General features: G+C 40.6%; 1 protein-coding gene across 1 annotated transcript in view; it reads right to left on the bottom strand.

Moving 5' to 3' along the window:
• fgfrl1a (fibroblast growth factor receptor like 1a) overlaps window positions 1–27,275 on the bottom strand; it is a 106,123-nt gene extending 78,848 nt beyond the window's left edge. Inside the window, exons 1-2 of the mRNA XM_078169488.1 lie at window positions 26,751–27,275; window positions 25,045–25,144 (exon numbers count right to left, since the gene is read on the bottom strand). Of these exons, the coding sequence (XP_078025614.1) occupies window positions 25,045–25,105 (61 nt within the window). The 5' untranslated portion in view covers window positions 25,106–25,144; window positions 26,751–27,275. The remainder of the gene's footprint in view (window positions 1–25,044; window positions 25,145–26,750) is intronic.
• Window positions 27,276–27,548: the final 273 nt, after the last annotated feature.

Below are 27,548 nucleotides of genomic sequence, written 5' to 3'. Positions count from 1 at the left end.
TTCTTGTTATTTTGTGAAGCCAAGTCATTAGTGTGACCTACCAAGTTATCACTGTGGGCTTTCAGGTCATTATTCTGGGAAAGTTACTCAATATGTTGCACTAGTGAGTCAATAATTCCAGATAAGTCGTTACTATTGAGAAAGCGTCTCACTATTTTGAGAAACCAAATCATTATTTTGTGAAAGTTTCTCATTACATTGTGATACTGAGTAAATAATTCCAGAAAAAATAAGTCACTTCTTGATAAAGTTTCTAATTATTTTAAGTTATTATTTTGAGATATTACGTCATTATTTCGAAAAAGTTTCTCACTGTAATGACTTACTAGATCTTTTCATTCACCATCACACTGGCGGAAAATGGGCTTCCATATTTTGATGCCATATGCAGATGGTCATATTATAAATTATGACTGGCAATAAAGAAATCAGAGCATCCAGGGAAATTTAGCCCATTACCTTATAGCTCGTTAACTAAAGGCAAAAAGACAGAAGGAAAGAAAGTGAAAGGTAAGCAGGAAAAAGACTGAATAAACGGGGTAAGCAGGCCCGCTTCGGACTGAAAGTAGGTCAAAGGCCAAAAATACTATTCCAGTTCAGTGTGTGTATGTATGTGTGTGTGTGTGTGTGTGTCTGGCTGGTCAGTGTATGGAGGCTGGGGACTGGGTTACATTTTAGGGCAAAATAAGACCTGAGACAGACAGGGAGCAGACGCTCTGATCCACAGCCAGCCACCAAGGACTGTGACAGTATACTCAACTTACGTCCTGTCTGAATCACCAACATATAAGCATAAGTATTTCTCATAAATGAGTATAAATGTGTAAGTGTTTTTTCAATAAATCAAGCAACCGCATGAGATAAACTACCAGCTGCAGATCTGTATATGTCAGACAGCTAAATTAAGGTTTAAGAAAACAAATTTCTAGTTACGCACAGACATTAAAATACAAGACAAATGATGTCAGGAAACTAGTGAGCAACATGATGTGTGTTTGTGATTCCTAGAGCAGACACAGATTTATCATTTAAGGTCTTATAGTTACATACTTTGTTTTAAGAAGCAACAGTTTAAACGTTCAGACATGCAGACAGAAAACCATTTCGCTCACGCCAACCTTCACCAGTGACTACAAAGTCAGACTGAGTCTTTACCCAGCAGTGCAGCAGTGGCAGGTGTTGCGGTTGTATGTGAGGAATCCGAGGTCAGGGTCAATTTACTTATTCAGTCAATGTCAGGTTTCAGTCAACAGCAGTGGGCACATCAGCGAGCACTGACCCTCTGAACCAAAGCACAATTAAACACACCCTCTGTGGTCAACAACTACATTTAGCTGCACTGATCTCAACAAAGCAGCCGTCGTAAATACATCCGTTTGTAAAGTGTGTGTGTGTGTGCGAGTGTGTCTGCAGATTGCCTCGTGCCTTAAAGATAAGGGGAGACATAGTTGGCTCAAGATAAGAAATAGTTAACACTCGTGAGTGTGGGTGATTGTTTGTGTGCATGTGTGTGTGGAGTAAACCGATGTCCTCGACCTGACTTTTATCAGCATTTTGGAGGCAGACGCTGTTACTTATTAACAGCAGTGATAACACACACACACACACACACACACACACACACACACACACACACACACACACACACACACACAGCACCACCAACTGCTGTGGTCCACTTTAATGATAAAGAGGTGCATATTTGCTGCAAGGGAGCCTTTCATATTGACATAACACATATAAAGAAGGAGACGGAGTACGATGGCGAGGGAGAGACTGTTTCATATAAACATCTCAACAGGTGGGCGTGGCTTCCTGCAAGTTAAATAATTAAAGATAAGATATAAAGGGGTTGAATTCAAATGGGTGACCCTGGAAGGCTAAAACACCACCACACTTTTTGTGTTTTGTTTACTCAAACTAACAAGGTCCTTGAAATACTCTGACAAGTAATTAGTTACTTTATAAATATACGTGAGTGCTAAAAAAAGACATCAATATTATTTCAATTACTATATTTAAATAAATAATAAAAGACATGTCTCACTTTTAAATGTGGCCATGTTAAAGGCGAACTAATGTTTTTTTCAACCTGGGCCCTATTTTCTGATCTACTTTTGTCTAAATGAGTGATAGGATGTTCATATTTGACATTTCTCCAGTACGAAGTTTGGGTTGACCTGCCTGCAGCCCGTGAGCGCGCGCTATATTAAATAATAGGGCACTCAGACAGCGTCAAACAATGTCAAAATACGTCCACTAAAAGTGCATTTTTTTTCCACACAGATAGGTTCGGACTGTTAGTATAATTATCTGATAACATAACGGAAAGGAGAAATGAACGTCTGTGTTTACCTTTAGCTGGATTCGGACATGTTCCTCTGCCTGTTGCAATTTTAGTATATGTGCTACCGAAGTAACACTGCTCCTTCTCTCTCCTCGTCCGCTCTTCAGTTTCAATGAGCTCTGCATCTGTGTACGTCTGCGTACTGGTTGGTTACGCTTTGGAAAGATTAAGTTTTGGCTTAAAATACCTGTTTTTCATGGCACATCCCAGCAGGAAATGTAGTAATGTCTACCTCTCCTTAGCTTTCACTTCTGCTGCTGACTTTGTTTTCCTATATTTGATATTTGATAACAGAAGTTTAACCTGTTGTTTTTCCCCACACATTACATCCCAGTTCATAGATGCACAAGGTCAACCTTATTTACACTGCCTGGCCAAAAAAAAAGTCACCACCAAAAAAAAAGGTCATACACTCTAATATTTCGTTGGACCGCCTTTAGCTTTGATTACGGCACGCATTCGCTGTGGCATTGTTTCGATAAGCTTCTGCAATGTCACAAGATTTATTTCCATCCAGTGTTGCATTAATTTTTCACCAAGATCTTGCATTGATGATGGTAGAGTCTGACCGCTGCGCAAAGCCTTCTCCAGCACATCCCAAAGATTCTCAATGGGGTTAAGGTCTGGACTCTGTGGTGGCCAATCCATGTGTGAAAATGATGTCTCATGCTCCCTGAACCAGTCTTTCACAATTTGAGCCCGATGAATCCTGGCATTGTCATCTTGGAATATGCCCGTGCCATCAGGGAAGAAAAAATCCATTGATGGAATATCCTGGTCATTCAGTATATTCAGGTAGTCAGCTGACCTCATTCTTTGAGCACATACTGTTGCTGAACCTAGACCTGACCAACTGCAGCAACCCCAGATCATAACACTGCCCCCACAGGCTTGTACAGTAGGCACTAGGCATGATGGGTGCATCACTTCATCTGCCTCTCTTCTTACCCTGATGCGCCCATCACACTGGAACAGGGTAAATCTGGACTCATCAGACCACATGACCTTCTTCCATTGCTCCAGAGTCCAATCTTTATGCTCCCTAGCAAATTGAAGCCTTTTTTTCCGGTTAGCCTCACTGATTAGTGGTTTTCTTAAGGCTACACAGCTGTTCAGTCCCAATCCCTTGAATTCCCTTCGCATTGTGCGTGTGGAAATGCTCTTACTTTCACTATTAAACATAGCCCTGAGTTCTACTGTTGTTCTTCTTCAATTTGATCTCACCAAACGTTTACGTGATCGCCGATCACGATCATTGAGGATTTTTTTCCGGCCACATTTCTTCTTCGAAGACGATGGGTCCCCACTATCCTTCCAGTTTTTAATAATGCGTTGGACAGTTCTTAACCCAATTTTAGTAGTTTCTGCAATCTCCTTAGATGTTTTCTCTGCTTGATGCATGCCAATGATTTGACCCTTCTCAAACAGACTAACATCTTTTCCACGACCACGGGATGTGTCTTTCGACATGGTTGTTTAGGAAATGAGAAGCAACTCATTGCACCAGTTGGGGTTAAATAACTTGTTGCCAGCTGAAAGATAATCGCCCATGCAGTAATTATCCAATAGGAGGCTTGTACCTATTTGCTTAGTTAAATCCAGGTGGCGACTTTTTTTTTGGCCAGGCAGTGTATATGGCACGCATTAATTCAGGCCATAATTTCAAATGAAACAGAAATAAACACAGACTCAATCTGCATTTTCTACCTTCTTCTTCTTCTTCTTCTTCTTCTTCTTCTTCCTCCTGTATTTCCTCCATTTTCCTGTTTCACATTTCCTTCACCTGTGTGTTTTCTGCTTCACTGGGTGCAGAGTCAGACATTCCAAGCATGCACATAACACGTAAAGCACACACACACACACACACACACACACACACACACACACATTCCACACCAATCCTCAGCCGTGACTAAGTCCATTTGTTCAGCTCAGGTCACTGTCTCATTTTAGGCTACTGTGTGTCTATGTGTGATTGCATGTGCTTAACATACAGTACAGGCCAAAAGTTTGGACACACCTTCTCATTCAATGCGTTTTCTTTATTTTCATGACTATTTACATTGTAGATTCTCACTGAAGGCATCAAAACTATGAATGAACACATGTGGAGTTATGTACTTAACAAAAAAAGGTGAAATAACTGAAAACATGTTTTATATTCTAGTTTCTTCAACATAGCCACCCTTTGCTCTGATTACTGCTTTGCACACTCTTGGCATTCTCTCCATGAGCTTCAAGAGGTAGTCACCTGAAATGGTTTCCACTTCACAGGTGTGCCTTATCAGGGTTAATTAGTGGAATTTCTTGCTTTATCAATGGGGTTGGGACCATCAGTTGTGTTGTGCAGAAGTCAGGTTAATACACAGCCGACAGCCCTATTGGACAACTGTTAAAATTCATATTATGGCAAGAACCAATCAGCCAACTAAAGAAAAACGAGTGGCCATCATTACTTTAAGAAATGAAGGTCAGTCAGTCCGGAAAATTGCAAAAACTTTAAATGTGTCCCCAAGTGGAGTCGCAAAAACCATCAAGCGCTACAACGAAACTGGCACACATGAGGACCGACCCAGGAAAGGAAGACCAAGAGTCACCTCTGCTTCTGAGGATAAGTTCATCCGAGTCACCAGCCTCAGAAATCGCAAGTTAACAGCAGCTCAGATCAGAGACCAGATGAATGCCACACAGAGTTCTAGCAGCAGACCCATCTCTAGAACAACTGTTAAGAGGAGACTGCACGAATCAGGCCTTCATGGTCAAATAGCTGCTAGGAAACCACTGCTAAGGAGAGGCAACAAGCAGAAGAGATTTGTTTGGGCCAAGAAACACAAGGAATGGACATTAGACCAGTGGAAATCTGTGCTTTGGTCTGATGAGTCCAAATTTGAGATCTTTGGTTCCAACCGCCGTGTCTTTGTGAGACGCAGAAAAGGTGAACGGATGGATTCCACATGCCTGGTTCCCACTGTGAAGCATGGAGGAGGAGGTGTGATGGTGTGGGGGTGTTTTGCTGGTGACACTGTTGGGGATTTATTCAAAATTGAAGGCACACTGAACCAGCATGGCTACCACAGCATCCTGCAGCGACATGCCATCCCATCCGGTTTGCGTTTAGTTGGACGATCATTTATTTTTCAACAGGACAATGACCCCAAACACACCTCCAGGCTGTGTAAGGGCTATTTGACCAAGAAGGAGAGTAATGGAGTGTTGCGGCAGATGACCTGGCCTCCACAGTCACCGGACCTGAACCCAATCGAGATGGTTTGGGGTGAGCTGGACCGCAGAGTGAAGGCAAAGGGGCCAACAAGTGCTAAACACCTCTGGGAACTCCTTCAAGACTGTTGGAAAACCATTTCAGGTGACTACCTCTTGAAGCTCATGGAGAGAATGCCAAGAGTGTGCAAAGCAGTAATCAGAGCAAAGGGTGGCTATTTTGAAGAAACTAGAATATAAAACATGTTTTCAGTTATTTCACCTTTTTTTGTTAAGTACATAACTCCACATGTGTTCATTCAAAGTTTTGATGCCTTCAGTGAGAATCTACAATGTAAATAGTCATGAAAATAAAGGAAACGCATTGAATGAGAAGGTGTGTCCAAACTTTTGGCCTGTACTGTATATCTCTTTTTTTCTGATCTCTCCATCCTTACAGACACCTTAAATGTCTCCCAAAGGCTAAAAGGAAATAAAACAACAAAATGCAGAAGGGAAATACCCTGATGAAAACGTAATAATCTGACCTCATATACGAACCTCAAAGTTGTGGCCTATAAAGCAGTAGAGGTTGCCTCGGCTCTGAGTGACCTGTTTTACGTACATCTCTGCTCCACACTGACATTATCTCAGGTAACGTGGGATCGAACCGTCACGCTTACATCATGCACACACCTGTGACAGAGGTGGAATCTACGCAACGTTTATCTTGGTGTCAGCTGATGGCAGGTGAGGGTAAGGAGGCACAATTGGGAGTTATGTTATCAGGAAAACTCAGTTTCACCCCTGTGACGCAAAAATCATCTCCAATCTGTGGCATTACTAGAATACTGAAATATATGAAACATTTATACCCTGAGCATTTTGATAAACACGTCTGAGCTCAAAAGGCAAGTAGTGCAATCAAGTTTGATGTCAGAGACTAACTTAATGCTTTACTGGATCATTTGAGGATATTTCCACTTTTGACGTCTGTATGAAAGCAAAAAAAAAAAGTGCAAGTGTCGGTTTTCACTTCACTTTCACAGCACCCATTCTCCAAAAGTACTATCAGGCTACGGTCAGGTTCTGCTTAAATAGAGAAGTGCTTTCTATATAATATAGGCAAAAAACCTTCAACCTCTCAGAAAATGTGGGGTCCCTTCATTAACATTGATGGATTTAACCAATCACAGGGATGCGACTCTTCCTGGACTAACCCTAACTTAAACTTTTATATTGATTTTGTTATTTAGTCTGTCATATTCATATAAATGACAAAAAATTGAGAAAATGAAGAATGGAGACAACTTCTTATTTTTCTTTACCAACTCTGATCAGTTCTGACCCACTCATGAATTTATTAATACATGTTTGTACATCAAAATGTCCTTCAATTTAGTTTTAGTACATCCTCCCTACATCCTTAAAATAATATTTTCAAATGCATGAATGGAAAGCTGACACATTTTTGGAACTGCTCCTGCACTATTATTTGAACATCTGCTAATAAAAACAAATCTTTACAAATAAAAATAAAGAAGTACTTTCTAACTTTTGCACACATAGTCTGCATAAAGTGGGCATGCTCGTTGTGTTGTCGCTTTCAGGAAAGCAACAAAAGTCCACCTAATTTCAGCATCAAACAGGTGAAAGGAGAAGACACATACTGACCCCTCGACTTACAGTAACACTAATCATGACTTAGCAATGCTTTTGGGAAACAATGCCCAGTTGAGAAGAAAATGTTTGTCTAGAGCTTTACTGTTACTCATCAGTATATCTGAACAAGTAAGAACACTAGTTGAATCATTCCTTTTACAAACTAAATGTGCGTGCGTGTGTGTTCCCGACACATACAGTATTTGCCATGATGCACAGGGTGAGCCAGGAACAGAGCATGAGAAGTGTTGATTGATAGTGGACACTCTCCACCAAACACACACACACACACACACACACACACACACACACAGACAATCCAAGAATACCACCTGAAATAAATCAGTCATCATGTCACTTGAAGCTGTCAGTGTGGACTAATCTCTCAGTCTGCCTCTCTGGTGTTTTCTTCATCTCTTGTTCTTGTGTTCCTCTCATCGTCCTGTGTATATGTGAGTGTGTCATAATTACAGCCTGAAACTGGAAGAAACACAGAACCCACCACATTATACTCCTGTCTTCTACCTCTATACTCCAGTGTTAAGCTATTTATGAGGAGGTCTAATCAAGGACATTAAGTGAAAACACCTGCGCAGCTGAGGCATGGGAGAGTAGAGGCTTCAAGTGCTACAAGTCAAAGTATTCATTATGCAGAAAGGACACTTTAAATGTGTGTGTATTAGTGTATTGTTTTTTAAATACAGCCTTTGTTGGTGGAGCTAATTTTAACTACTGACCATCCTGATCATGTGCACACACGAGCAAACTTACCGTAGCATTAAGTGGCTCAAGCAAACACTCTTTTTTTTTTTTTTTTTTTTTTTAACAAGCAATGTTTTTAGGAGTTCTAATAATTGACACTACACTGTATAAGAGTGAAGTTATTGAATATTATTTCCCACAAAAAAATCCCCCAAATTATGCAAAAGCACATTTTAAATAAAGTGTTGTAACCAAAAGGAGACTATTGATGTGTGAAGTGATTTTGGGGAACCTTCACTGTATAATAGAAAAGTTACTGAAAGTGTTTTTAGTTGGCTCTGTCTTTTTGGTGTTGCACTTCGTAGACGGTCCCCACACACTCGTCTCACACACTCGTTATTTGTCCAGCTTGGAGGACAGTTTGTTTTGATGAAAATTAAGGTTATGCCTTATTCTCTACCTTATTACGGTTTGAGAGAGACAGTTCGAAGTTCAAATCTGCTAATATCTTTTCAGCTTAACCTAACTGCCCTGAGTTGCATTCACAAAGGCCAACAGTTGGTTGCAACAGTGTTTGAAAGTGCCAGTTGGCGAAATAAAACTGTATACAGAATACAGAACCACCACATTGGTGTAATGCTACAGGTGCAGTTACAAATGACAGAAATACACCAAGTGCATTGTTTGTAAGCAAGAAGACACCTGACAGTTTGTTGACAGCTGGAGGCGAGACAAAATTTGATGGAGGCGGCCACCTCGTAATGCTCTGCGCAGGAAAACCATGTGATTACTCTGCGTGATTTTTATGGAAAATCAAAATCTGTAAAGTAAGCCTAACTAAAAACTACAGCCGTCAACTACGTGTAGAGTGGAGTAATAAGTCTGATATGTCTTTCTAAAATGGACCAATCTAGTGAAAAACACATATTTGGCAATCTTACTTTTCTGACAAACTGAAGGAGTACATATTCCTTTACTGCTGCTTCTTCAGCCAATTAAATCACTGGATTATCTAAAAGACGTACAGTCACAAAGTTGAAAAAAGGCCTGTTATTCTCAGCTCATGAAAAGTTGACATTCTGGAGAACAGTAATGCTAACATGACAATATACACATAAACTAAAAGTGCTTCAGACACAACTTAAGAAAACAGTTTGACTCTCAATCACTGAGAGCAACAGAAATTCTCTCAACTAAAATGTCTGATCCAGTGTGGTTAAAGCTATACGTCTAAACTCCTCAGCCTCCACTACAACACTGATCTGAGAGCTTTCTTTTCCCCACGTTCTCCATTTTCCACCAGATCTCGCTGCCTCCCCTAAAGCTGCGACAACACAACCGTTAAATCCCAGAAAGCAGCCCATAAGTACCTTTGTTAATTACATGTGGAAGAATAGGCCTGTTGTGTCCCTGTGTGATAATGGTGCCAGCACAACAGAGGGATTACCTCTGGATAATACGTACGCTGAGCTGACCAATGTGATGAAGGACCATGTAGTGGGAAATAATTAACACAGTTAACTGGTCTGCAGGCCTTTTAACTAGACGTCAGCGCTGTGTGGTTACTGGCAGGGGATTAATGTCCGGGGTTACTTCACTGCAGCTGTAACCAATATCTGGAGATACTCTGTTGTATTTAAGTTTCACAGATCTGCTCAATGTTTTACTTGTTACTTTGGGAAAAATGCAAGAAAAGCCACTCATGCTATTCTCTGCTGCTTTTCAAATTATGAACAATAATCAACACAGGATGCACTGTCTACTTTGGCTGCATGTGCAGTCCTGAAATAGTTGTGTCAGAAGTTCACACTGCAAGTCTTGAGGTTATCGACTTTTGGCTTTTATGAGCTGGAGTTCTGGCTCAGTGTAGGCATTTGTTATGCATTTATTGATTTTTTATCAAGTCAATTTTCTCTACATCACCAAAACCCAAATCACAAATTTGAGTCAAAGGGCTTTACTAGTTGTACAGCATACAACACTTGGAGTACTTGGGCCTCCGATTTGGATGAGTAATAACTCCCAAAATAAACCTTTTACAGGAAGAGTAAGAGAGGGGGGGTCCCTCTTCCAGTATAAGCAGACATGAAAGAAGATGTCATGCGTACAAAACAGTAACAAAACCCAATTTACACTTTCAAAGCCTGGGTCACTGAGCCTTTACAGACTGATTTAACAACTTGAAGTCCAAGAAACACATGCAAAGCCAGATTAACAAGTGAAATCACTGGATGCAAAAATAAGGGTGTGCCATATCATCTCTTTCACGATAGTACTGGTATAATTTCTTGATTGTGATACTTGTTGACATACTGACGTCATACTGTTTACCCACGACAACAACGAGCATGGCTGAAAGCGAAATTATTACAGACTGCAGTGGTTCCAAAAAGAGGAGCAGCTTCCTGAATGGCGTCCTGAATGTTTTATGAACAGCCCCGGACTCTTTTAGCGACTTACTGCTCAGAGGGAACTCATTCAGCGGCTCCTCCACCAGCAGCACAGCGTCTCTCCCTCTCCTCTCTCGCTGTGCACACACAGGAGTCAGTGTCGTCAAGTGATTTTGTCATAAACCTTTGATAATGTAAATCTACGTGATGTTTATAGCTTCACAAAAACCTCCATATATGTGAATGTGTGATAGTTCTGGTACCATAACAGTCTGTCACAGGTTACAGCGTGATGGTTATAGGAGAAATGGCAGAGCATAAAGGTCCAGGTGGAAAAAAAAACTCCAACTCAATCATTTAGGATTTTACTAAAAGAAGGAAATCACCCGTTGAGTTATATATATAGATCCCAGGGGACATTTTTTAAACTATTAATATTGTGTACAGAATCTGAATCTCACTCTGAGTTACTGTTGTTGTTTACAAACTAAAGAAATGAGAGATCATTTTTATTTTGTTTATACTGAAGATGGCTGAATAGTTTCAGAGGCCTTTCCAATGCTGGAATTCTTTGGGCTGGGTCCGACAATTTATGTAACTATCTGAAATTCAACATTCACACTCACTTCACGAAGAGATTGGTGGCCTATGTTGAGGTGAAAAAGTAATCAGGGTCTTAACAAGCTCTTTTTTCATTCTTTAAACAAAACATTTCTGTCACTTTTTCTGTTCCTGCCTCCATGACCACTGGCTTTTCACTCCACCTTTGAGTTTGGATGTTCAAAAGAGCTAGAAACATTTTTGCCTTCTTAAGTTGTCGGACAACACATCACGACAACACAAACTACCTATTTTCTAGCATAGCTCAGCCCTTACAGATTTCTACAATTTTTGCAAACCTTGTAAATCTTGGACATACCATACTAATTTTGTGACTTTAAAAATGTATATGTTTGGCCACACAGTCACAGTCACCAGTGTATACGCCCCCCCCCCCCCCCCCCAGAGTTCCCGTCTTGCTGAACCCACCCCCACATCTCTCACAGTCCTCTCACATTCCCCCTGCAGTATGGATTCCACATCGACAGCTGGCACTGCAGAGAAAGACGAGTGCGTTTGTGTCCCCTCATGTGTGGTGGTTTTCAACTTAGTGCCATGTTTTAGTTTTAGTCTTCTGGACTTGCCACAACAAGGGAAACCATCTCTGAACTGTTTCTGCTGCCATCTGTCAGCCTATAAATAAAGAACACTACAGCATTTCCTGCTTGTATAGACAGTGGTGAAAAACAAGGAACAGGCATATTGATCTTACCTTGAGAATCCTGTACTTTTATATTAAATAATGCTATGTTTGTATGTGTGTTTATGTGATGTGATTATACATCTGCAACCAAAAGACTGGGTACAACATGAGTAAGAGCTCAACAGAACAAGCACAATACATCACAGCTAGAATCTACAGCAACAGCTTACAAAAGTATTTCCTAAAGCCGTCCGCCTTAACATCCTGCCCCTGATCAGCCTCCACTTCCTGGGGTCAAATGTCATCTGTACGTCTGATAAACAGCCGAGGAGAGAGAGGGTGGCTGACTGTCCACAACATGTCAATCATACCTGTGACTGAGGTCATAATGGTGGTATTTTGGGTTTAGGGTTGTCTTTGTGTTTCTGTCCGTCTGTCTATCACAGGTAATAACATACACACACACACATACACACAGCTGCCCTGAGTGCTGCATGCCACACCAGACCCAATCCGACAGACTGAAGCCTAAAGAAAACAAGAGTCTGTGTCTCCTGTCCCAGCGATCACCTTTCAACATCTCATTTGTAACGCCATCAGGAATAACAGCTGGAGACTGTGTGTGTTTACGTGTGTGTGTGTGGTAGATGGGGGTTAAAGGAATTTGGAAGGGTCTGATTGAAGGATAGACAAGGGAGAGAGAAACCAGCAGAGACAAAGAAAGTGGCAGAGGAATTAAAATGTCAGAGAGCGAGATAAAAAGTGACAGAGAGAACAGACAGATCAGAGAGAGACAATGTGAAGGCAGTGGAGTACAGACAATTAGCTGAGTGACACTCATGGAGACCTCCCTGTGGACAATTTTTACTTCTTTGCTTTACCTTTAAAAGTAAATAGTTCCTGATGAAACCTGGAACATTGCGTAACTGGAAAACACGATCCAATCTGTCTGCATGGTTTGATACCACCAGAGGTACAGAGGAAATGTGTTTTCTGTAGGGATGCACCCATTGTGAAAGTCTCACTGCAATCACTAAAATATACATTCACAACATACTTGGTGTGTGATCACATAGTGTATCACTGACAGATGACAGCTATTTCTTTTATCGTGCCTCTACTGCCCAGACTCAATCTCATTTGGGTTTATTAGGTGTGTCTGTGTCAATTTAAACATTGTATTAATGTTAACGACTGAAACTCCCACGTCCAATAAAATGCATGCGGTGAACCATAAAAAGCATTCTGCCACAGATGGTGCTTAACGTACCGTAAACATATGTAAAAACGCTTTTGTGCTTTGCATTTGTGAACTTTATCTGCATTTTCTTGTATAAATAAGCCATGTTTCACCACAGCAGATACAGAAAACTCTTCTGATATCATAGTTGTCCATGACTGCTGATGTGAAGACTTCAGGAAATCAAAACTATATTTTAAACACTAACTAATTTCTCATAAATAACTCACTGGAATCACAAGATATTGGAAAATCAGTGTTAAAAATGTGCAACAACTGCACGTTTAACCCTCAAAACAAAGATTTTCACTCCAGGGGACACTTCAACTCTATGCTCCATTTGGATTGCAACACAAAAATAGAGAAAAAACATAAATCAGCGTCTTCAGTTTGACTGAATGGATTCATGTTCAGTAATTCAGTTTCTAACAAACATGTCAATGAGGTTACTGAACAGAGACAGAGAGGAGATAAAGGAGTGAAAGCAGAGTGTGTGTGTTGTCCTGTGGGGTTCCTGGTGTGTTATTACAGTCTCCTCTGGTGCTGGCATGTGCTTTCTCTGACCCTACCTCTCACACACGAACACACACACACACACACACACACACGCACAGACCCACACACACACTCTCCCTGACCCCTCTCCCTGATCCACTGGCTGACCTTCGACCTGCAGTGCTGTAGCGTTGACCAAACATACCCCAACCCCACTGAGACCACAATACAGCACTGTGGCGCCACGACCCACACAATACTGCACTATGTAGGAGAGAGACAGAGAAGCTGGGAGAAGAAAGGGAGTAAGAGACAGAACAGAGAGACAAACTTCTACGTATGTAAAACGTCACATTACGACAAGAGATGTCCATAAATACAACTACAACACCATGTTTCTGATCTTTGCAACAACAAAGAATCAGGTTAACTGTCATGTTTAATCATTATTTAAGTAAATGAATCAGACCAAGGACACAGTGTGTCACAGATGTGAAGTAACAAACAGTTCTTGTTATGGCGACATTTTTCAGAAAAGTAATGTGCTGTTGAAAAATGTCTCAATTTTATCAGCCTTGCTCTTAAACTTGCAGCAAACAGTGCAACACATAGTTGGAGTTTCGCCACATCTTCAGCTTTGCTTGAGCTCAGTGACTTTGTCTTTACCTGCTGTCATTTTCTCATGAGTGCCCAATGGGTACAGCGCATGTGCAACTCTCAACAGAGACGAGAATGGAGCAAGATGGCTCACTCTTTAGTTACTTAAGCTTCAGAAAATGTGTGTAATTCATTTTTACCACTTGCCAACCTGAGTTGCTAGATTTACTTCCCTGTGTGGCGGTTTACTTGCCCAATGTTGCAAATGTTGAGCCCTGTACTGTATGCTGTGTTTGCAGTATAACAGTTTCTCTAAATCTTGTGTCAATTTTCCACTTCTCCCAGATTTCCTTTAACTTATTAAAAGTCTTCTACAACAATCAAACTTGTGCTGTGCAGTCAAACACAGTTCAAACACAAAGAATGACTTATTTATTCTAATGGAGGTCCCAAAGATTCCAAACGTACCAACTACATTAGGCTAAATCCTGGGGAAATACGCATAAAATGATGTTCAAGACATAAAAAATATTCTTATTTGCAAGAATGGGGCAGCTCTGAGTTTCAATATTTCGCTCATTGTATTATCATAAAGCTTTTTAAGGGGGCAAAGGGTATAGCTGTACGTCAAAGGCCCATTGTTCCTTAACATCTCTTTCTTTGTCTCTGACTATTCTCTCCACAAAGCCTGCTCCTGCTACGTTAGCTCCTCCTGTTGCTCCTCTCTCTGCTGCACCCCCTCCACAAACACACATCACATCTTCACATCACTGTGACACACCATCAACCCCCACAGAGAGCGTCCAGACAGCCCCATTACCACCCACCATTAGCAAAGTCAAAGCAAACATTGACTTTATCTAAATGTGGGCTAATAGTCTCTAACATTAACAGACCCTGTAAAAGTCTGAGAAGGAGAACAGTGGTTGCAGAGACGGGGTGTGGGGGAGAGGCCACCCTAAGATCCACATTCAGTCCCCTGCAAATGGGTTCATGACAGTGCTGGCTCATTTCTTTCAGAGTACAAAACACAGACAGTGATACATGCATGTGATGTTTCAACTTTATTCCTAACTAGAATATTGGCTGAAGATCCCACAGAGACATCTCACTCTAGATTATCCATACAAGACATATAACTCTTCTCTTAAATCTAAATTTATAATTTAAATACAAGACTTTTTTTAAAGTGACAATCTCTGTCTTCTCTTTTCTCTGACAGCCACAGCTCTACTTGTCCAAACAGCCAACAAGACAACATTTGGCCCTGACATTAGGATTTAACAAGAGGAACTGAAAGAGTCATTTGTGCCCTTTGAAGCTTCCCTTTGTCTCTTAATCACCACGTAATTAACAAACACACATGCACTGAATGTTTCTGCTTTTCTCTTATTTGAGAGACAAAGTGATCCCAGTCAGCGAATACAAATAATAAATTGAGCAGCATAATAGAGTCACCTAAAACACACTTACGTTTTTCTTCATTCCGTCTTAAACATTGTCGTTTCCAGATCTAAAACTAGGTCACATTAAATACTGAAGAATATTTACTCATTTCTTTGTCTAATGTTCGAGAAAATGCATTTTTCTAAAACCCTTACATGTGAATGCTGATGGAAATTTCACCCATGTTTACTAGTGTGGATGCAGCTCTCCCACTGCACACACTGATGCTGGGAGGCAGATGCCGCCACCACCGCAAGGCCATATAATGGTTATCAGCATGTCAAATGGTATTTACGATAGTGAGCTGTGACTTGGGACGCATTGCATGTTTAAAAAACAGGACTTGGGGATTTACTGATGTGAGTCTATAGAGTGTGTGTGTTTACAATGAGGTAAAGTTGTGTGTTTGAAGCATCTGTTTGAGGTTGTTTGCTCTGTGAGGAGTCAAGATGTTCTCCTCCACTCCTCACATCAACAGACAGGGCAGGTTCTTACTAAAACTAACATAATATGTTTCACCATGTAATGTAATAACATGGTTAATCAGTGCTTACTTTAGTTAGCTTTCATTCAGAGTTCAGTGTGTGGGAAAATACACAACAGTGTGGGTGTAGTTTAAACATAAAACAGTGTGATTCATTAAATATTAACCCTTTTTATTTATTGGTGACACATAACTCCTTGTTTGATGGAGGCCTGTGTAACTGAAGCCTGTGCTTTCCATACTGAAATACTCAGGTGGTATACATTTAACACCAGATCTTAATATTCAGTGATTTAGAAGTGCATTCTCAGCCCTGCAAGTTGGACACTACTCAGGCTGTGACCATTTAACTTCAAGCTGATCCAGCACGTAAATGATACCAGAGCTTAAGTTATTAAATTATTATAGCCGTTGATTACTCATTCAACAGAAAATTAATCTGAAACTATTTTCATAAATGATTAAACACACAATTTTCAGGCAAAAACTCCAAACACTCTCTGGTTTAAGCTTCTCAAATATGAGGTGCTGCTTTTATGTTTTATATGATTGCTAACGGGATATTTCTGCGTATTGGTCAGAAAGAGACATTTTAAAACGTCAACTCAGACTACATTTTAAACACTTTTCTGACATTTTATCGATCAATTAATAGAGGAAATAATTGACTGATTAATTGACAATGAAACTCATAAGTTGTAGCCCTGAATCATTTACACAATACCCATGATTCTCACACATTTCCATGGACAAAATTTCAAAACCTTTCCATGACTTTTTAAGGACCCATAATGAAATTTGTTCTTTTTTTTTTGCACCTCTTGCCTGGCGTTTTCAAACATATAAGATTCAAAATCTATTCAAACAGAATTTCAGCTAGCTGGCATACACAAATGAAGAGACAGAGCACAGGGAAAAATGAAGTCACATACATGATGGTAATGGAATGTCTACGTTACGCAGACAGCTACAGAAAATAAAATTGCCATTATGCTACATTACCTGGAAGGTTATCCGTGTAAGTTTACTGTAACAACTTTATTACACACACCAAAATACCATGACTTTTCCAAAACATTCAATGATTTTTACTAATTCCATGACATAACCAGGTCTGGAAAATGTGATTGAGAAATTTCATGACTTTTCCAGGTTTTCCATTACCATGAGAATCCCTGATTCCAGAGAAGCTCTAATACTGTCCAAAGACAAGGATTTTTGACCACAAAAGATGGACAAGTCTTCTTTTGAGCATAGGGGGAGAATAGTGCTTGTTTTTGCATCTGCCTGTGGCCTTTAAAGGCCCACACACCAAACCGTTATCATAGAATCAGTGGCAAGGAAGGCCAACTGCTGCGCTGCCTCATGTCGCCTGTGTCTTGGCCAAAAAGTTGCACTTGAACACACCAAAAAAACTACTGGAAGACTGACAGGACGGATACAAGAAGGAAGAACAATGAACCGTTTCTGCTCAAGAGCTCAATGGCTAATAAAGATCTTACCCAATATAACAAGTTTGTTTCAATTTCACACCTTCTTGACTTAATCGCTTGTTTACCTTCCTCACTTCTGTTTTTTCTTTTTTTGTGCACTGAACTACCAAGAGTGATTTCACTCACCAACAGGCTCATCCGTTTCTGACACCAACTCAGGCTGAAACCGCTAAAAAAAGTCAACAAGGGCCGCCTAGTGCCAACAGTCAGTATGTTTACATTCACAATTAAGTCAAGCTGTGGTTATAGGTCGACTATGCCATTTAATTGGACTACTGCACGGGAGGGGAATCAATTTACTGACCGAAGTATGTCAGACTCTGATACCATAGGTGGTGATGTCACTTTTATGTCACGGACCAAACAACTGACAAACAAGTTAGCTACAGTTAACTAGTGGCAAACAGGTACCATGGTGGACAGCTTTATAGCTCTGTACATTGCATACGTGCCGTGCGCTTAACTTTGTGTGTTACACATTTAATGCTATTCGACATCCAGGTCAAAGCCCGAAGTGGAAACTGTGGAGCATGCGCAGAGTGCCTTGGGTAGTTTGGATCCGACTGACTGTATACATGCAGGAGTAATTCGACTCCCAATCACATTATCTTGGTGTGTTAGTCTGACTTTGAGAAACTCAATTCAGTACGTTTTCAGCAGGACTAACATGTTACCATGTATTTTAATGTCTGGTTTAAGTCGTACTAATACAATAAATCGATTTTCTCTATCGTCATATAAATGTACTGTGTGCGGGACACAAACTAGGGTGACAGACTCTCACCAATGGCCGACACTGACCAGCGGCTGACTGGTGGCTTGGTATGTCAGGGCCCTCAAAGGCACCTTTACTTTCCTCTCTCATGTTCATGTGGCTCCCCCCATTCACCTTCCATTACTTCATGTGATTTGAAGTAAAGACAGATATTTTTTTAAGAGTCTGACAGGCCCAATAGATGGTAGCAACACATCACATTTGTCTAGTGTTTTAAATCTCATGCACTACAATCTCAATAGGGAAAACTGCATCCAGTACTGCGACTGGCACCTCTATTCTGTCTGTTCATCTTTCTATGTAGTTGTCTCTTGTCTACGAAAGTTTAAAGCTCTGCTAGTTATCCATTGTTCGCTCCTCTGATGACTGTGTGCCTCCTCTTCCAGCCCTTTTTACCTCACCGCAATTCTCTCCTACCCATCATTGTTAGTGTTAGCATGCTAATTACATTCCTCAGTAATGAGTGTGTGGGACAGGAGGTTGTTAAGTGATTGTGGGCTGCGTGTGTGTGTGTGCCTACATGCGTTAAGTCATTTTTATGGGTAGGGTCTCCTAGTTGTATACGTTTTCAGCATCTGTGTATGCGGTTGTTTACACTGTCTACAGCGATGACGCTCTCTTGTCTTTCTCTGTTGCTGCATGTGCATCTCTGTGTTTGGCAGCTCAGTACAGTGAAGATGCATTTTTAATGTGTTTGTGGCTCTTTACACTTGGTATAACAACAAATGAACCCTCTCATCTCTGTGTCTGTTTCCTCTCCCATCCTCTGGGTGATGGGTGGTCTATACGGCGCGGTCACCCGGAAAACATTAAATTGTTTAGACAAAACTTTGCATCAGGAAACGATGTACATAACCCACAGTCATCATCTAATTTCTTGGTGTATCTTTTCTTTCTTTGAATCTGCTTCAAAAGGACTGGGGTAGAAGATGTAGACAAGACAAGACTGTAATGCGGTGATGCACAGTGTAGGTCATTTCAACACAAAATATCGCAGGTTTAAGCAAAGACAAAAATGAAAATCCGTGCTGGAGTAACTTCAATCATCATATTATCATTATCCTCTCTGCCCTGCTCCAGTTGTTTGACCGTGAAGCGTTTAACAGCTGGCTTACGTAAATACCATCTGACATGCTGATAACCATCTGACATACATATGACAATTCACATCACATGCACTGTTAATGTGTGTGTCTGTGCATGCACGCGGAGGCAAGCAGAAGCACAGACATGCACTCACCATTAAACAAACGCTTGATCTGTTCAGCGCATTCCAAATGTCTAACGTTTTTTGGTATTCTCCTCCTGACCTGCCACCTGCCTCATCATCAGCCCCAGGAGATCTACAGAGCTGACAGTTTACAGAAGATTTTCCATTGAAGATAAAGTCCCCTTTTCAAAGTGCAACATCTGCTCTTCTTAAACGGGTCTCTCTTCAAGACTGATAAGTGCTGGAGAAGAATGGTCTCAAAGGAAGCTGTAACTCTTGTACTTGTGGCAAAATTGTCAAAAATTGTTGTTTGAGTCACTTCAGCACAAAAAAATGGGAAAATAGGGTCTGAAAAATACTGCAATTCCCCCTCAAAGGAATATTTCAACATTTTGGGAAATACGCCTTTTTACTTTCTCGACACAGATGAGAAGATTGAGAAGAAAGTGAAAAAGCCTATTTCCTAAGATGTGAGACAATTCTTTTAACAGTGTATAAAGTATTTTATGAAGGATCTTTCCTTTCCACTGTGCACACTTGAGCTTAACTCTGTCTGGAGCTGCAGGTAGCCCAGAATGCACTGGCCTCCTACTCCTAGTCTTTGACCCCTGTATTCAACCTCAGTGTTGTTCAGCTAACACGGGAGAATGCTAATCTCTCAGCTGCTCAGTCTCATGCTCAGCTACACAAACACACACACGCACACAGTGGCCCAGACACTGGTTCAAACAGTGTGGTTGTGTAAACCTCTGGAGTGCAGTTTATGTGACTCTACATCTGCTGTAATAAGAGGCATAAATATTGTGTCTTTATCTCTCTCTGTCTCTATCTCTCGGCTTATCTTTGTCTGCCTCCTGCTCTCTCTGTGACTACTTTTCTTTTCTTTTCTCTTCTCTCTTCACCTGTATCTGTATCTCTTCCACTCTTTCTTTCTTGTTCCAGCCCTCCATCTCCTAATTTCTCTCTTTATCTCTGCGTGTTGCAGCAGTCCAGCAAAGCTCTTAGCTGTTTCACTGTTTCTGCTTCCATTTGCCAATCTGTGATCACAGTGGAAAACAGCCTTCACTGCCATCTGATGCTCAGCCCTGACCAAAAAGTAACTACCAGAAACAGTCTTTAAAACTATTTGGCCTTGCTAGTATCTATTAATTTATCATTAAATGAATCATTTTGTTCTCTTTTTTCAATACATACAGCAATTTCTTTAACACAATAAGCCATACTGTATTTTGCAGAGTGGTTATAAGACACAACTTCCTGGGTTTGTACAATAGCAGCCTCACATTTACTGTAACTGAACCTTGTGTGCAAAGGGGACTGCCCAGAAAGATGAGGCCACAAAAGAGTTAATGTTTTCAATTTTAAATCATGTCACAATGTGTCTTATGATATCTTGCTTTTTATTGTTCATTGTTTAGACAGTTGCCCTGAGTAACCCACCTCCGGTATGCATATATCTCTGGAACATCTCAGTAGTCACCAAGTCACTAATAAAAATGCTTCTTTACATCATTTGAGTGCAGCGAGGGCGGACTGTGAAAAAAAAGAAGAAGCTTTTCCACAAATATTTCTATTAAATTAGTCAACCGTTTTATATAATTTTGTACTTCAGCTCTTACTTTTCATTACCTATTTAATGTACTGAATTGCTCTGAATTAATTCTTTATTTTGCAGCATGGTTGCAAATGGTCAAATACAGTTAGAGTAAGTGATCCAGTGAGTGCCTGAACTGCCACTATGATATTTTCTGCCTTAGTTTTGATTTATTTAAGTAGTAAAGTGTCCTCTGTCTGCACAGTCCCACCTGGCCCAAACCCTGCTGAAGGACTGGGACAGTTACTTCCCATATATCCATATAAGGCTGTCTTATATGGATCCTCAATGTAAAGAATTTAAGATATGCTCATTTTTCAGCTATGGTGGAATACTGCAAACTCAATATGGAAAGATTCTGTTTGGTTCCTCAACACCCATTGTCCAGATGCCACTGGTCAAAGCCCTTTGAACAAATGTGTTGTGAGTTTGTCACACCACAGAAAAATGAGTAATTAACTACCCAGCCAAATCTGAATGTTTAAAAAAAAATCACCAAGGATATAAAAATAGGTTTCAAAATCATGAAAAAAAGCAGTGCTCTCTGCTGTGAGACGTTGGCAGCATGTCCACTGAAGGCCCTTAAATGAAGAACAAGCCACTGCGAAGCAACAGATAGTTAGCAGCTAGCTTACTCAGTCGCACACACAGTCTAAGGTAGCACAGCATACATACTCTGTGCCAAATAATGTGTCATCCCACAGTAACAAACTCGTTCAGCAGCTAGCAGCAGCTAACGTTAGCACAAAGCAAACACCCACAGCAGTGAGCAGTAACTGCCTGTGTGCCAGATAGCTGATTCCAGCTGAAAGGTATGTTCATGACGGCTATTTTGCTCGTGTTCATATGATTGTGGTATTTAACAAAGATGTCCATTCATGTATTTATTAGACTGAAAGCGCAAAGAGAGCTTATGGAACGTCGCAAACTCACCGCTAACACAGAGGATGAACGAAACAACACCGATGCTATGTGCTCTAACGTTAGCTTTGACATAGTGGGCGAGGGGTTATGTTACGGATGGCTCCAGTGTGTCATCAAGCCTAGATTTCAGGCCGCCCCAAAAAAATCACAGGCACACAACCTGGAAAAAACAGTGTTTTCTACAGTGTATAATGTGTTTAGAAAGAAATCACTGATTTTGCTTTACCCGGATCTTAAAGGCCATATGAAACTGCATTTTGAGAGTATCTAGCTTCAATATTGTAACATATTCCTGAGTGAAAATTGAAAGGCAGGTTGGATATAAAAAGGAATTTGATTTTATCTTTAAAAAGTGGAACTGCAATCTGGAACCGTCACAGATACCACTCTCCTCAAGTAAATAAATTCTATCCAGCAGCGCGTAACTACGGTAGGAGAACGTAAGTTTTGAAATGGCGAACACCAAAAGACACACCGATGTAGCATGCTGTCGCTAGCTAACTGCTTAATCTTTGCTCTGTGCAGATAAAAGTTGCAGATGGATTGATGGGTGGATGCCATGATATTATTGCTTGAAACTGGTCGGTACTATCTTGCACAAGCACGCCATATTTTGTTTTACAGGGAGAAAACATGATTGGATTTTGATATAAGATGTATTTTTTAATCTTTTTTTGGTATACATTGTTAAATGGGTGCACAATGTGACTGGGGACGTGATCGAAGGGGGTTGAAAAGGCATTTTAAATTTAATCTTTACCCCTTTTCTGAACAGGAAAGCAACAAAGTACTTGGCAACCTACGCTACAACTGTTTCACCAGGATCTCACACGTCTTTGTGTAACTATTGTGGCCAAAAGTGACTGTATCAGGCCTTCGATTTTCTAAACAACTGCAATATAATGTCTCTCATTTTGTTTGAGATTTTTCAAGAAACAGCTGCAACGTTTAAAAAGTGCACCACCATGAGTAACTTGCAGCAGTTTGGTGGAGGTCATGGTGGAAAATAAAAGGCCTAGGTGTGAGCTGACTGAGAAGACAATTTCACGACAAATCAAGTTACGTTGGCAAAAACGTACCTACAAGCACATTGGACTACAGAAATCAAAAACAGATTTGGCTTGACCTTGGCACTTAACATTATCCTAATTTAGACTTGTTATTTTTTTTTGTGGAAAATTATCCAGGAATTAGACAGGACTGTGAGTAAATCTTGGGAAACATTCAAAGATCGTAAATTAAAACAATTTGTTCCTGCTTTTTTTGTCCATGCTCCAGACAATTCTTCTGTTGTGGTAAACACTACCTTAAGATGAGATACAGACAGAGGCCAGATGACATGCTTCATTACTCAAGCTCAAAACCACAAATTCACAATTACATGGTATGAACCTCAGACCACAAGGCCACCAGAACCCAGCATCCCTCTCATCACATACTCTACGGTACTGTGTAGATGTCTTTCAGCTGCCTCTTCAGAATCCTTTTGTCAGTGTTAACAAAATAAATAACAAAAAATGACAGTAATTACTTTCTTTAAAAAATGGGTTGCATATAAATAAACTTCCTGCCTACTTCTGACCTAAAACGAAACCTAACACTTTACCATTTTTCTTGTTTAATCAAGAAAGATTTGTCAGGCAACTCAAGTCTCATCCATCACAAGATAAGGGAGAGGTTCAGCTTCTAATAGGTTCCTATAATGGCATTTTGTCCCCTCTGTCCTCTTCATGCTCTCCTGCCCTCTCCCTCACATCCCCTCCTGTAATCTCTTTCCTTCCCTCGTCCATTATTCTGTATATCTTCCTCACTCCTTCCCCCTAGTTCCTTTTCTCCTTTCCTTCTTTCTCTTTTATCATCCAGTCTTCCTATGTCCTGAGGCCCTCCTTTTCTCTCCTTCACCCTCTTCTCTCTCCTCTTCCTTGCCTTCTGTCCCTCTCTGCTGCCTGCCCTGGTTTCATTGACAGACTGCAGGCGGTAAAGGGGGGAGGAAATGCTGTAGCATTGCACAGCAAACATCCCTAATAGGCTAATCTAATCTCATCTCTTTGCGGTCTATGGGCCTGTGTTTACTTTCAGCCCTGTGTCTGCACGCTGGCTCGGCTTCGCCTCGCTGAATGCAGCTTTGTTCCCGCTGAAAACTCATCATCAGTGTGATCTCTGGAACGGGCGCCAACTCCGTGACCGTCTGCCCATAATGCCTGCAGGTTGGGGATCGTTCTCATCTATGACCAGCGTCTGTGGCTGTTGTTGTTTGGTTTTGATTTTGTTTAATTTCAATGGAAGGAACAAGGTGGCGTGCCAAGTACTGAGGGTGCTACTCCGTGTCTGACCCTGACCACCAATCTCCCTGTGGGGCTGGAGCTGAAATACTACATGTTACACAACAGCCAACAAGGTAGTATCTTTGTTAAACAACCAGCAGGTAAAAAAACCACACACTACAAGTCTGGAACTCCAGGGCGAGTGCAAGTATACCTGACAGTGACTGAATAACCAGTCAAAGTCAAAGGTTCACTGACTATCTACACAGCGAAAGCACTCTTTAAGTAAAGTTCACACAAGGACAAGTGTCTGCAGATATCCCAGAAACGGAGCAAATGTATCAGTGCAGAATGAGCCAATGAGGGACAACAAACATGTTTGCAGAGCACACAACTTAAGTACTTCCAGGAACAGCGGATAGAAAAGGCGAAAAAGATGGAGGATTGGGTTCATTCCTGCAACTACTACTGTCTTACCATCATATTTTTGACTTGAATAAGATTGTCTGACACCAAAGTCAAAGCAATTGTACCACCATGGGAGTGCTGCACTGGGTCAAGACACTGGATGCATGTGAGTGTAAAAAAGCAGGTGCTCTTCAAGGACAAATAGTCACATAAAATGACTGTCCAGGTTACTTAATATCGAAGTCTATGGTATAGGCTTGAAAATCATCCGAGGCACTCTGATTGTAAGTAACAATACTTCATTAATACAAAGGATTTTTTGCCTTAGATGCTTTTTAGACTGCCAACCTATACCCATGGATACTCATTGTTTTTGTCATGCAAATCCTACTGAGGTTGGAGCAGCAGCATGACAGCAAGAATGCAGAAATAAAAATTTCACTACAGTAGGTGAACCATTGGAAAGTACTGCCACATATGTAGTGATGTCAGCTGCAGTGATTAATCTTACTGCTGGTATTGATGACTGTAACACTCCAAGCTTCCACTGCTTCTCAGAATATATTACTCACCCCTGGCAGCAGTGGACATCAGGAACACCTCCAGCAACAGACAGACCCACAGAAGATCCATTTAGGTTTAATTTTCTGGAAGAATTTCAGCCTGTTTGATCTGAAACAAAATCAAAGGGGAAAAAATGAAGTTGCTTGTTGAAGGATAAGGTGTTATATGTATATCTAGGAGACAATGACATTTTTTTTTTCCCGGCTTGAAGGTGCATTTTAATCTTTCAGATGCCATCTCTGAATATAAATCATCAATTTATCAAAACTGCTGTAACATCCACCAACAGGCTCTGATTTATTCCACAAAATAAACCAGCCACATCAGTATTTCACCATCTGACGGGCCGTTTTTGATTAATTGCAGCCAAAATAGCTGCTAGCGCAAAGGAATTAAGACGTAATTTACTACCAATTGGCTGACAGCTGGTGAGGATCTGTGAAAACCTGACCTCAGATTTCACACGAGGAATAACTTGATAGAAAACAATGAAGTTCTTCCTTAATAAAATAAAGTATGAATGTAAAGGTCTCTAGTTTCTCTGAATCTGAGAGACCCTTTAATTCCTTTGCAGATGTTTAAAAGCCTACAAGGCAGACGTTAGATAGATACATGCACTCACTTCCAAAATGTTCTTCTATTCAGTGTACTCTGTCTGCTTTACCATATTTGGCTCTACAAAAGTCAGAATAAAGTAAGGTGTTCATCACCGGCTGGACACCGCGATAAATCTGTCCTAATGCTATCGCACGGGAGCAGAGATTTTCCGGGAGTCAGACTATTTTCCTCGCAGATTTATTCCGTCCACCTGTCCATATGTCTCTCCTTACAGTGGTTTTAATCTTTCCGCCACATAAATTCTGCCCTGAACCCTCTGAGATCTTATTTCAATACTTCACATGCTGTATCTTTGATCAGCATCTGTCAAACCTCAGTGTCTCACCAGAAACTTCTTAAAAGTGCATTGTAATTGATTTGATTTGTGGTGAGCGAGAGTAGATTTTCAACCTTCAAAAGTCACATTTGTTATATGAGTGAGTGTCTTACTGAGAGAACAATCTTTATTCCCTAAAGTTACGATAAATATCCTACAAAGCAGCTGGACGTGGCTATAAATTTAAGGAGTAAAAGTTTCTTTATGGAGGAGGACAGCATCCAAACTGTCATTGTTTGCATTATGATGATCCCAAACTGGATGTCTGATGAATTTATGTTTATCACCTGTTTTAAAATCAATCATTTACATGCCGATTAAGTAAAAAAAACTAAATTATAAACCCTGTTTTCTTGCTTTCATGCAGTATGACACGTTCACCCTCCCATAATAAACAATATCTAACTATGTGAATGTGTTGTCTATAGTTGTAACCACTTTATACATTTGGTTTAAGTTAACCTTGCAAGAGCTGAAACATTCTATAACTGTTTCACACAGATGTGGCAAAACTTAACTTACAATTTCTGTACATCTATGTCGTTGAAAATTGTATAAGAACATGACATAAATTTGACTCTAAATCAAACAATCTAAACTTAATCAGGGCAAAACAAACTCAGTACACTGATAGGAAAAGAAACAATGAAAAGGGATAAAGGAGGTAATGCAAGTTCACTTTAAACTCACTCTAAGTGTGTCAGACAAATATTAAGACCCTGTGGATGCATTATATAAATAATACACTGACTTTAGGGTTATTAATAAAGTTGGACTTACTGTAAAAATTGATGAGATATCCACAGTCTGTTACCCTCTGATGACCTGCAGGTATACCATGCCTTTCTCCCAGAAAGAGTCCTTAAATGATTTTAAGATTACGATAACTTAATCCGTGATTCAAGCAGAGAATAATTCACAAACGCAAAGGGACGCGTCTGTCACCGGGACTCCAACTCGCTGTGAAGACTTTACCAAAGTGCACAAAGTCTTCTGTGACTAAACGAGCAAAAAATATGAGAGTAAAAGCATATAAAAAATCTCCAATGCACAGTCTAAGGTCAAACACGTGAGGCTGTAGTATTTCTGAATGACAGTCCGCATGTAAAACGCTCGAGGCAGACCGCTCACACAACCGGGAGAAGAAAGGCAGTAAAAAAGAGGAGAAACTTTTATCTACATTTTCCGCCTGTTTGCGTTTATAGTCACACACTTATCTGCAGAATGAAAACCTGAGTGCTGTATCCACATTGCCTCCAGCAGCGGCACAGGCACACCGTCCAGATTTCAGCCGCAGGCGAGAAAACAAACTGCGTCGACTGACTGTCCGAGTACGGAACTTTCAGCCAATCAGAGGGCAGGCCAATCAGAGAGCGGGCCAATCAGGGAGCAGGAACGTGCGGGACAAATTTGGAGCGGTTTGGGGGGAAACGGAGGGGACATTAATTTCATTTAATTTATATCATTAATTATTAACAGATATGGTGCACAAAGTGGGATTTCCATTCTTAATTAGCTGCTATATTATTATCATTATTATTATTAGTAGTAGTAGTCGTAGAAGAAGAAGAAGAGGAA

The sequence above is a fragment of the Epinephelus lanceolatus genome, chromosome 7, assembly GCF_041903045.1.
Source record: "Epinephelus lanceolatus isolate andai-2023 chromosome 7, ASM4190304v1, whole genome shotgun sequence".
Classification (NCBI taxonomy): Eukaryota; Metazoa; Chordata; class Actinopteri; order Perciformes; family Serranidae; genus Epinephelus; species Epinephelus lanceolatus.
Note: the sequence above shows the minus strand (reverse complement) of the source record. Positions and strands in the feature narration are given on the sequence as shown.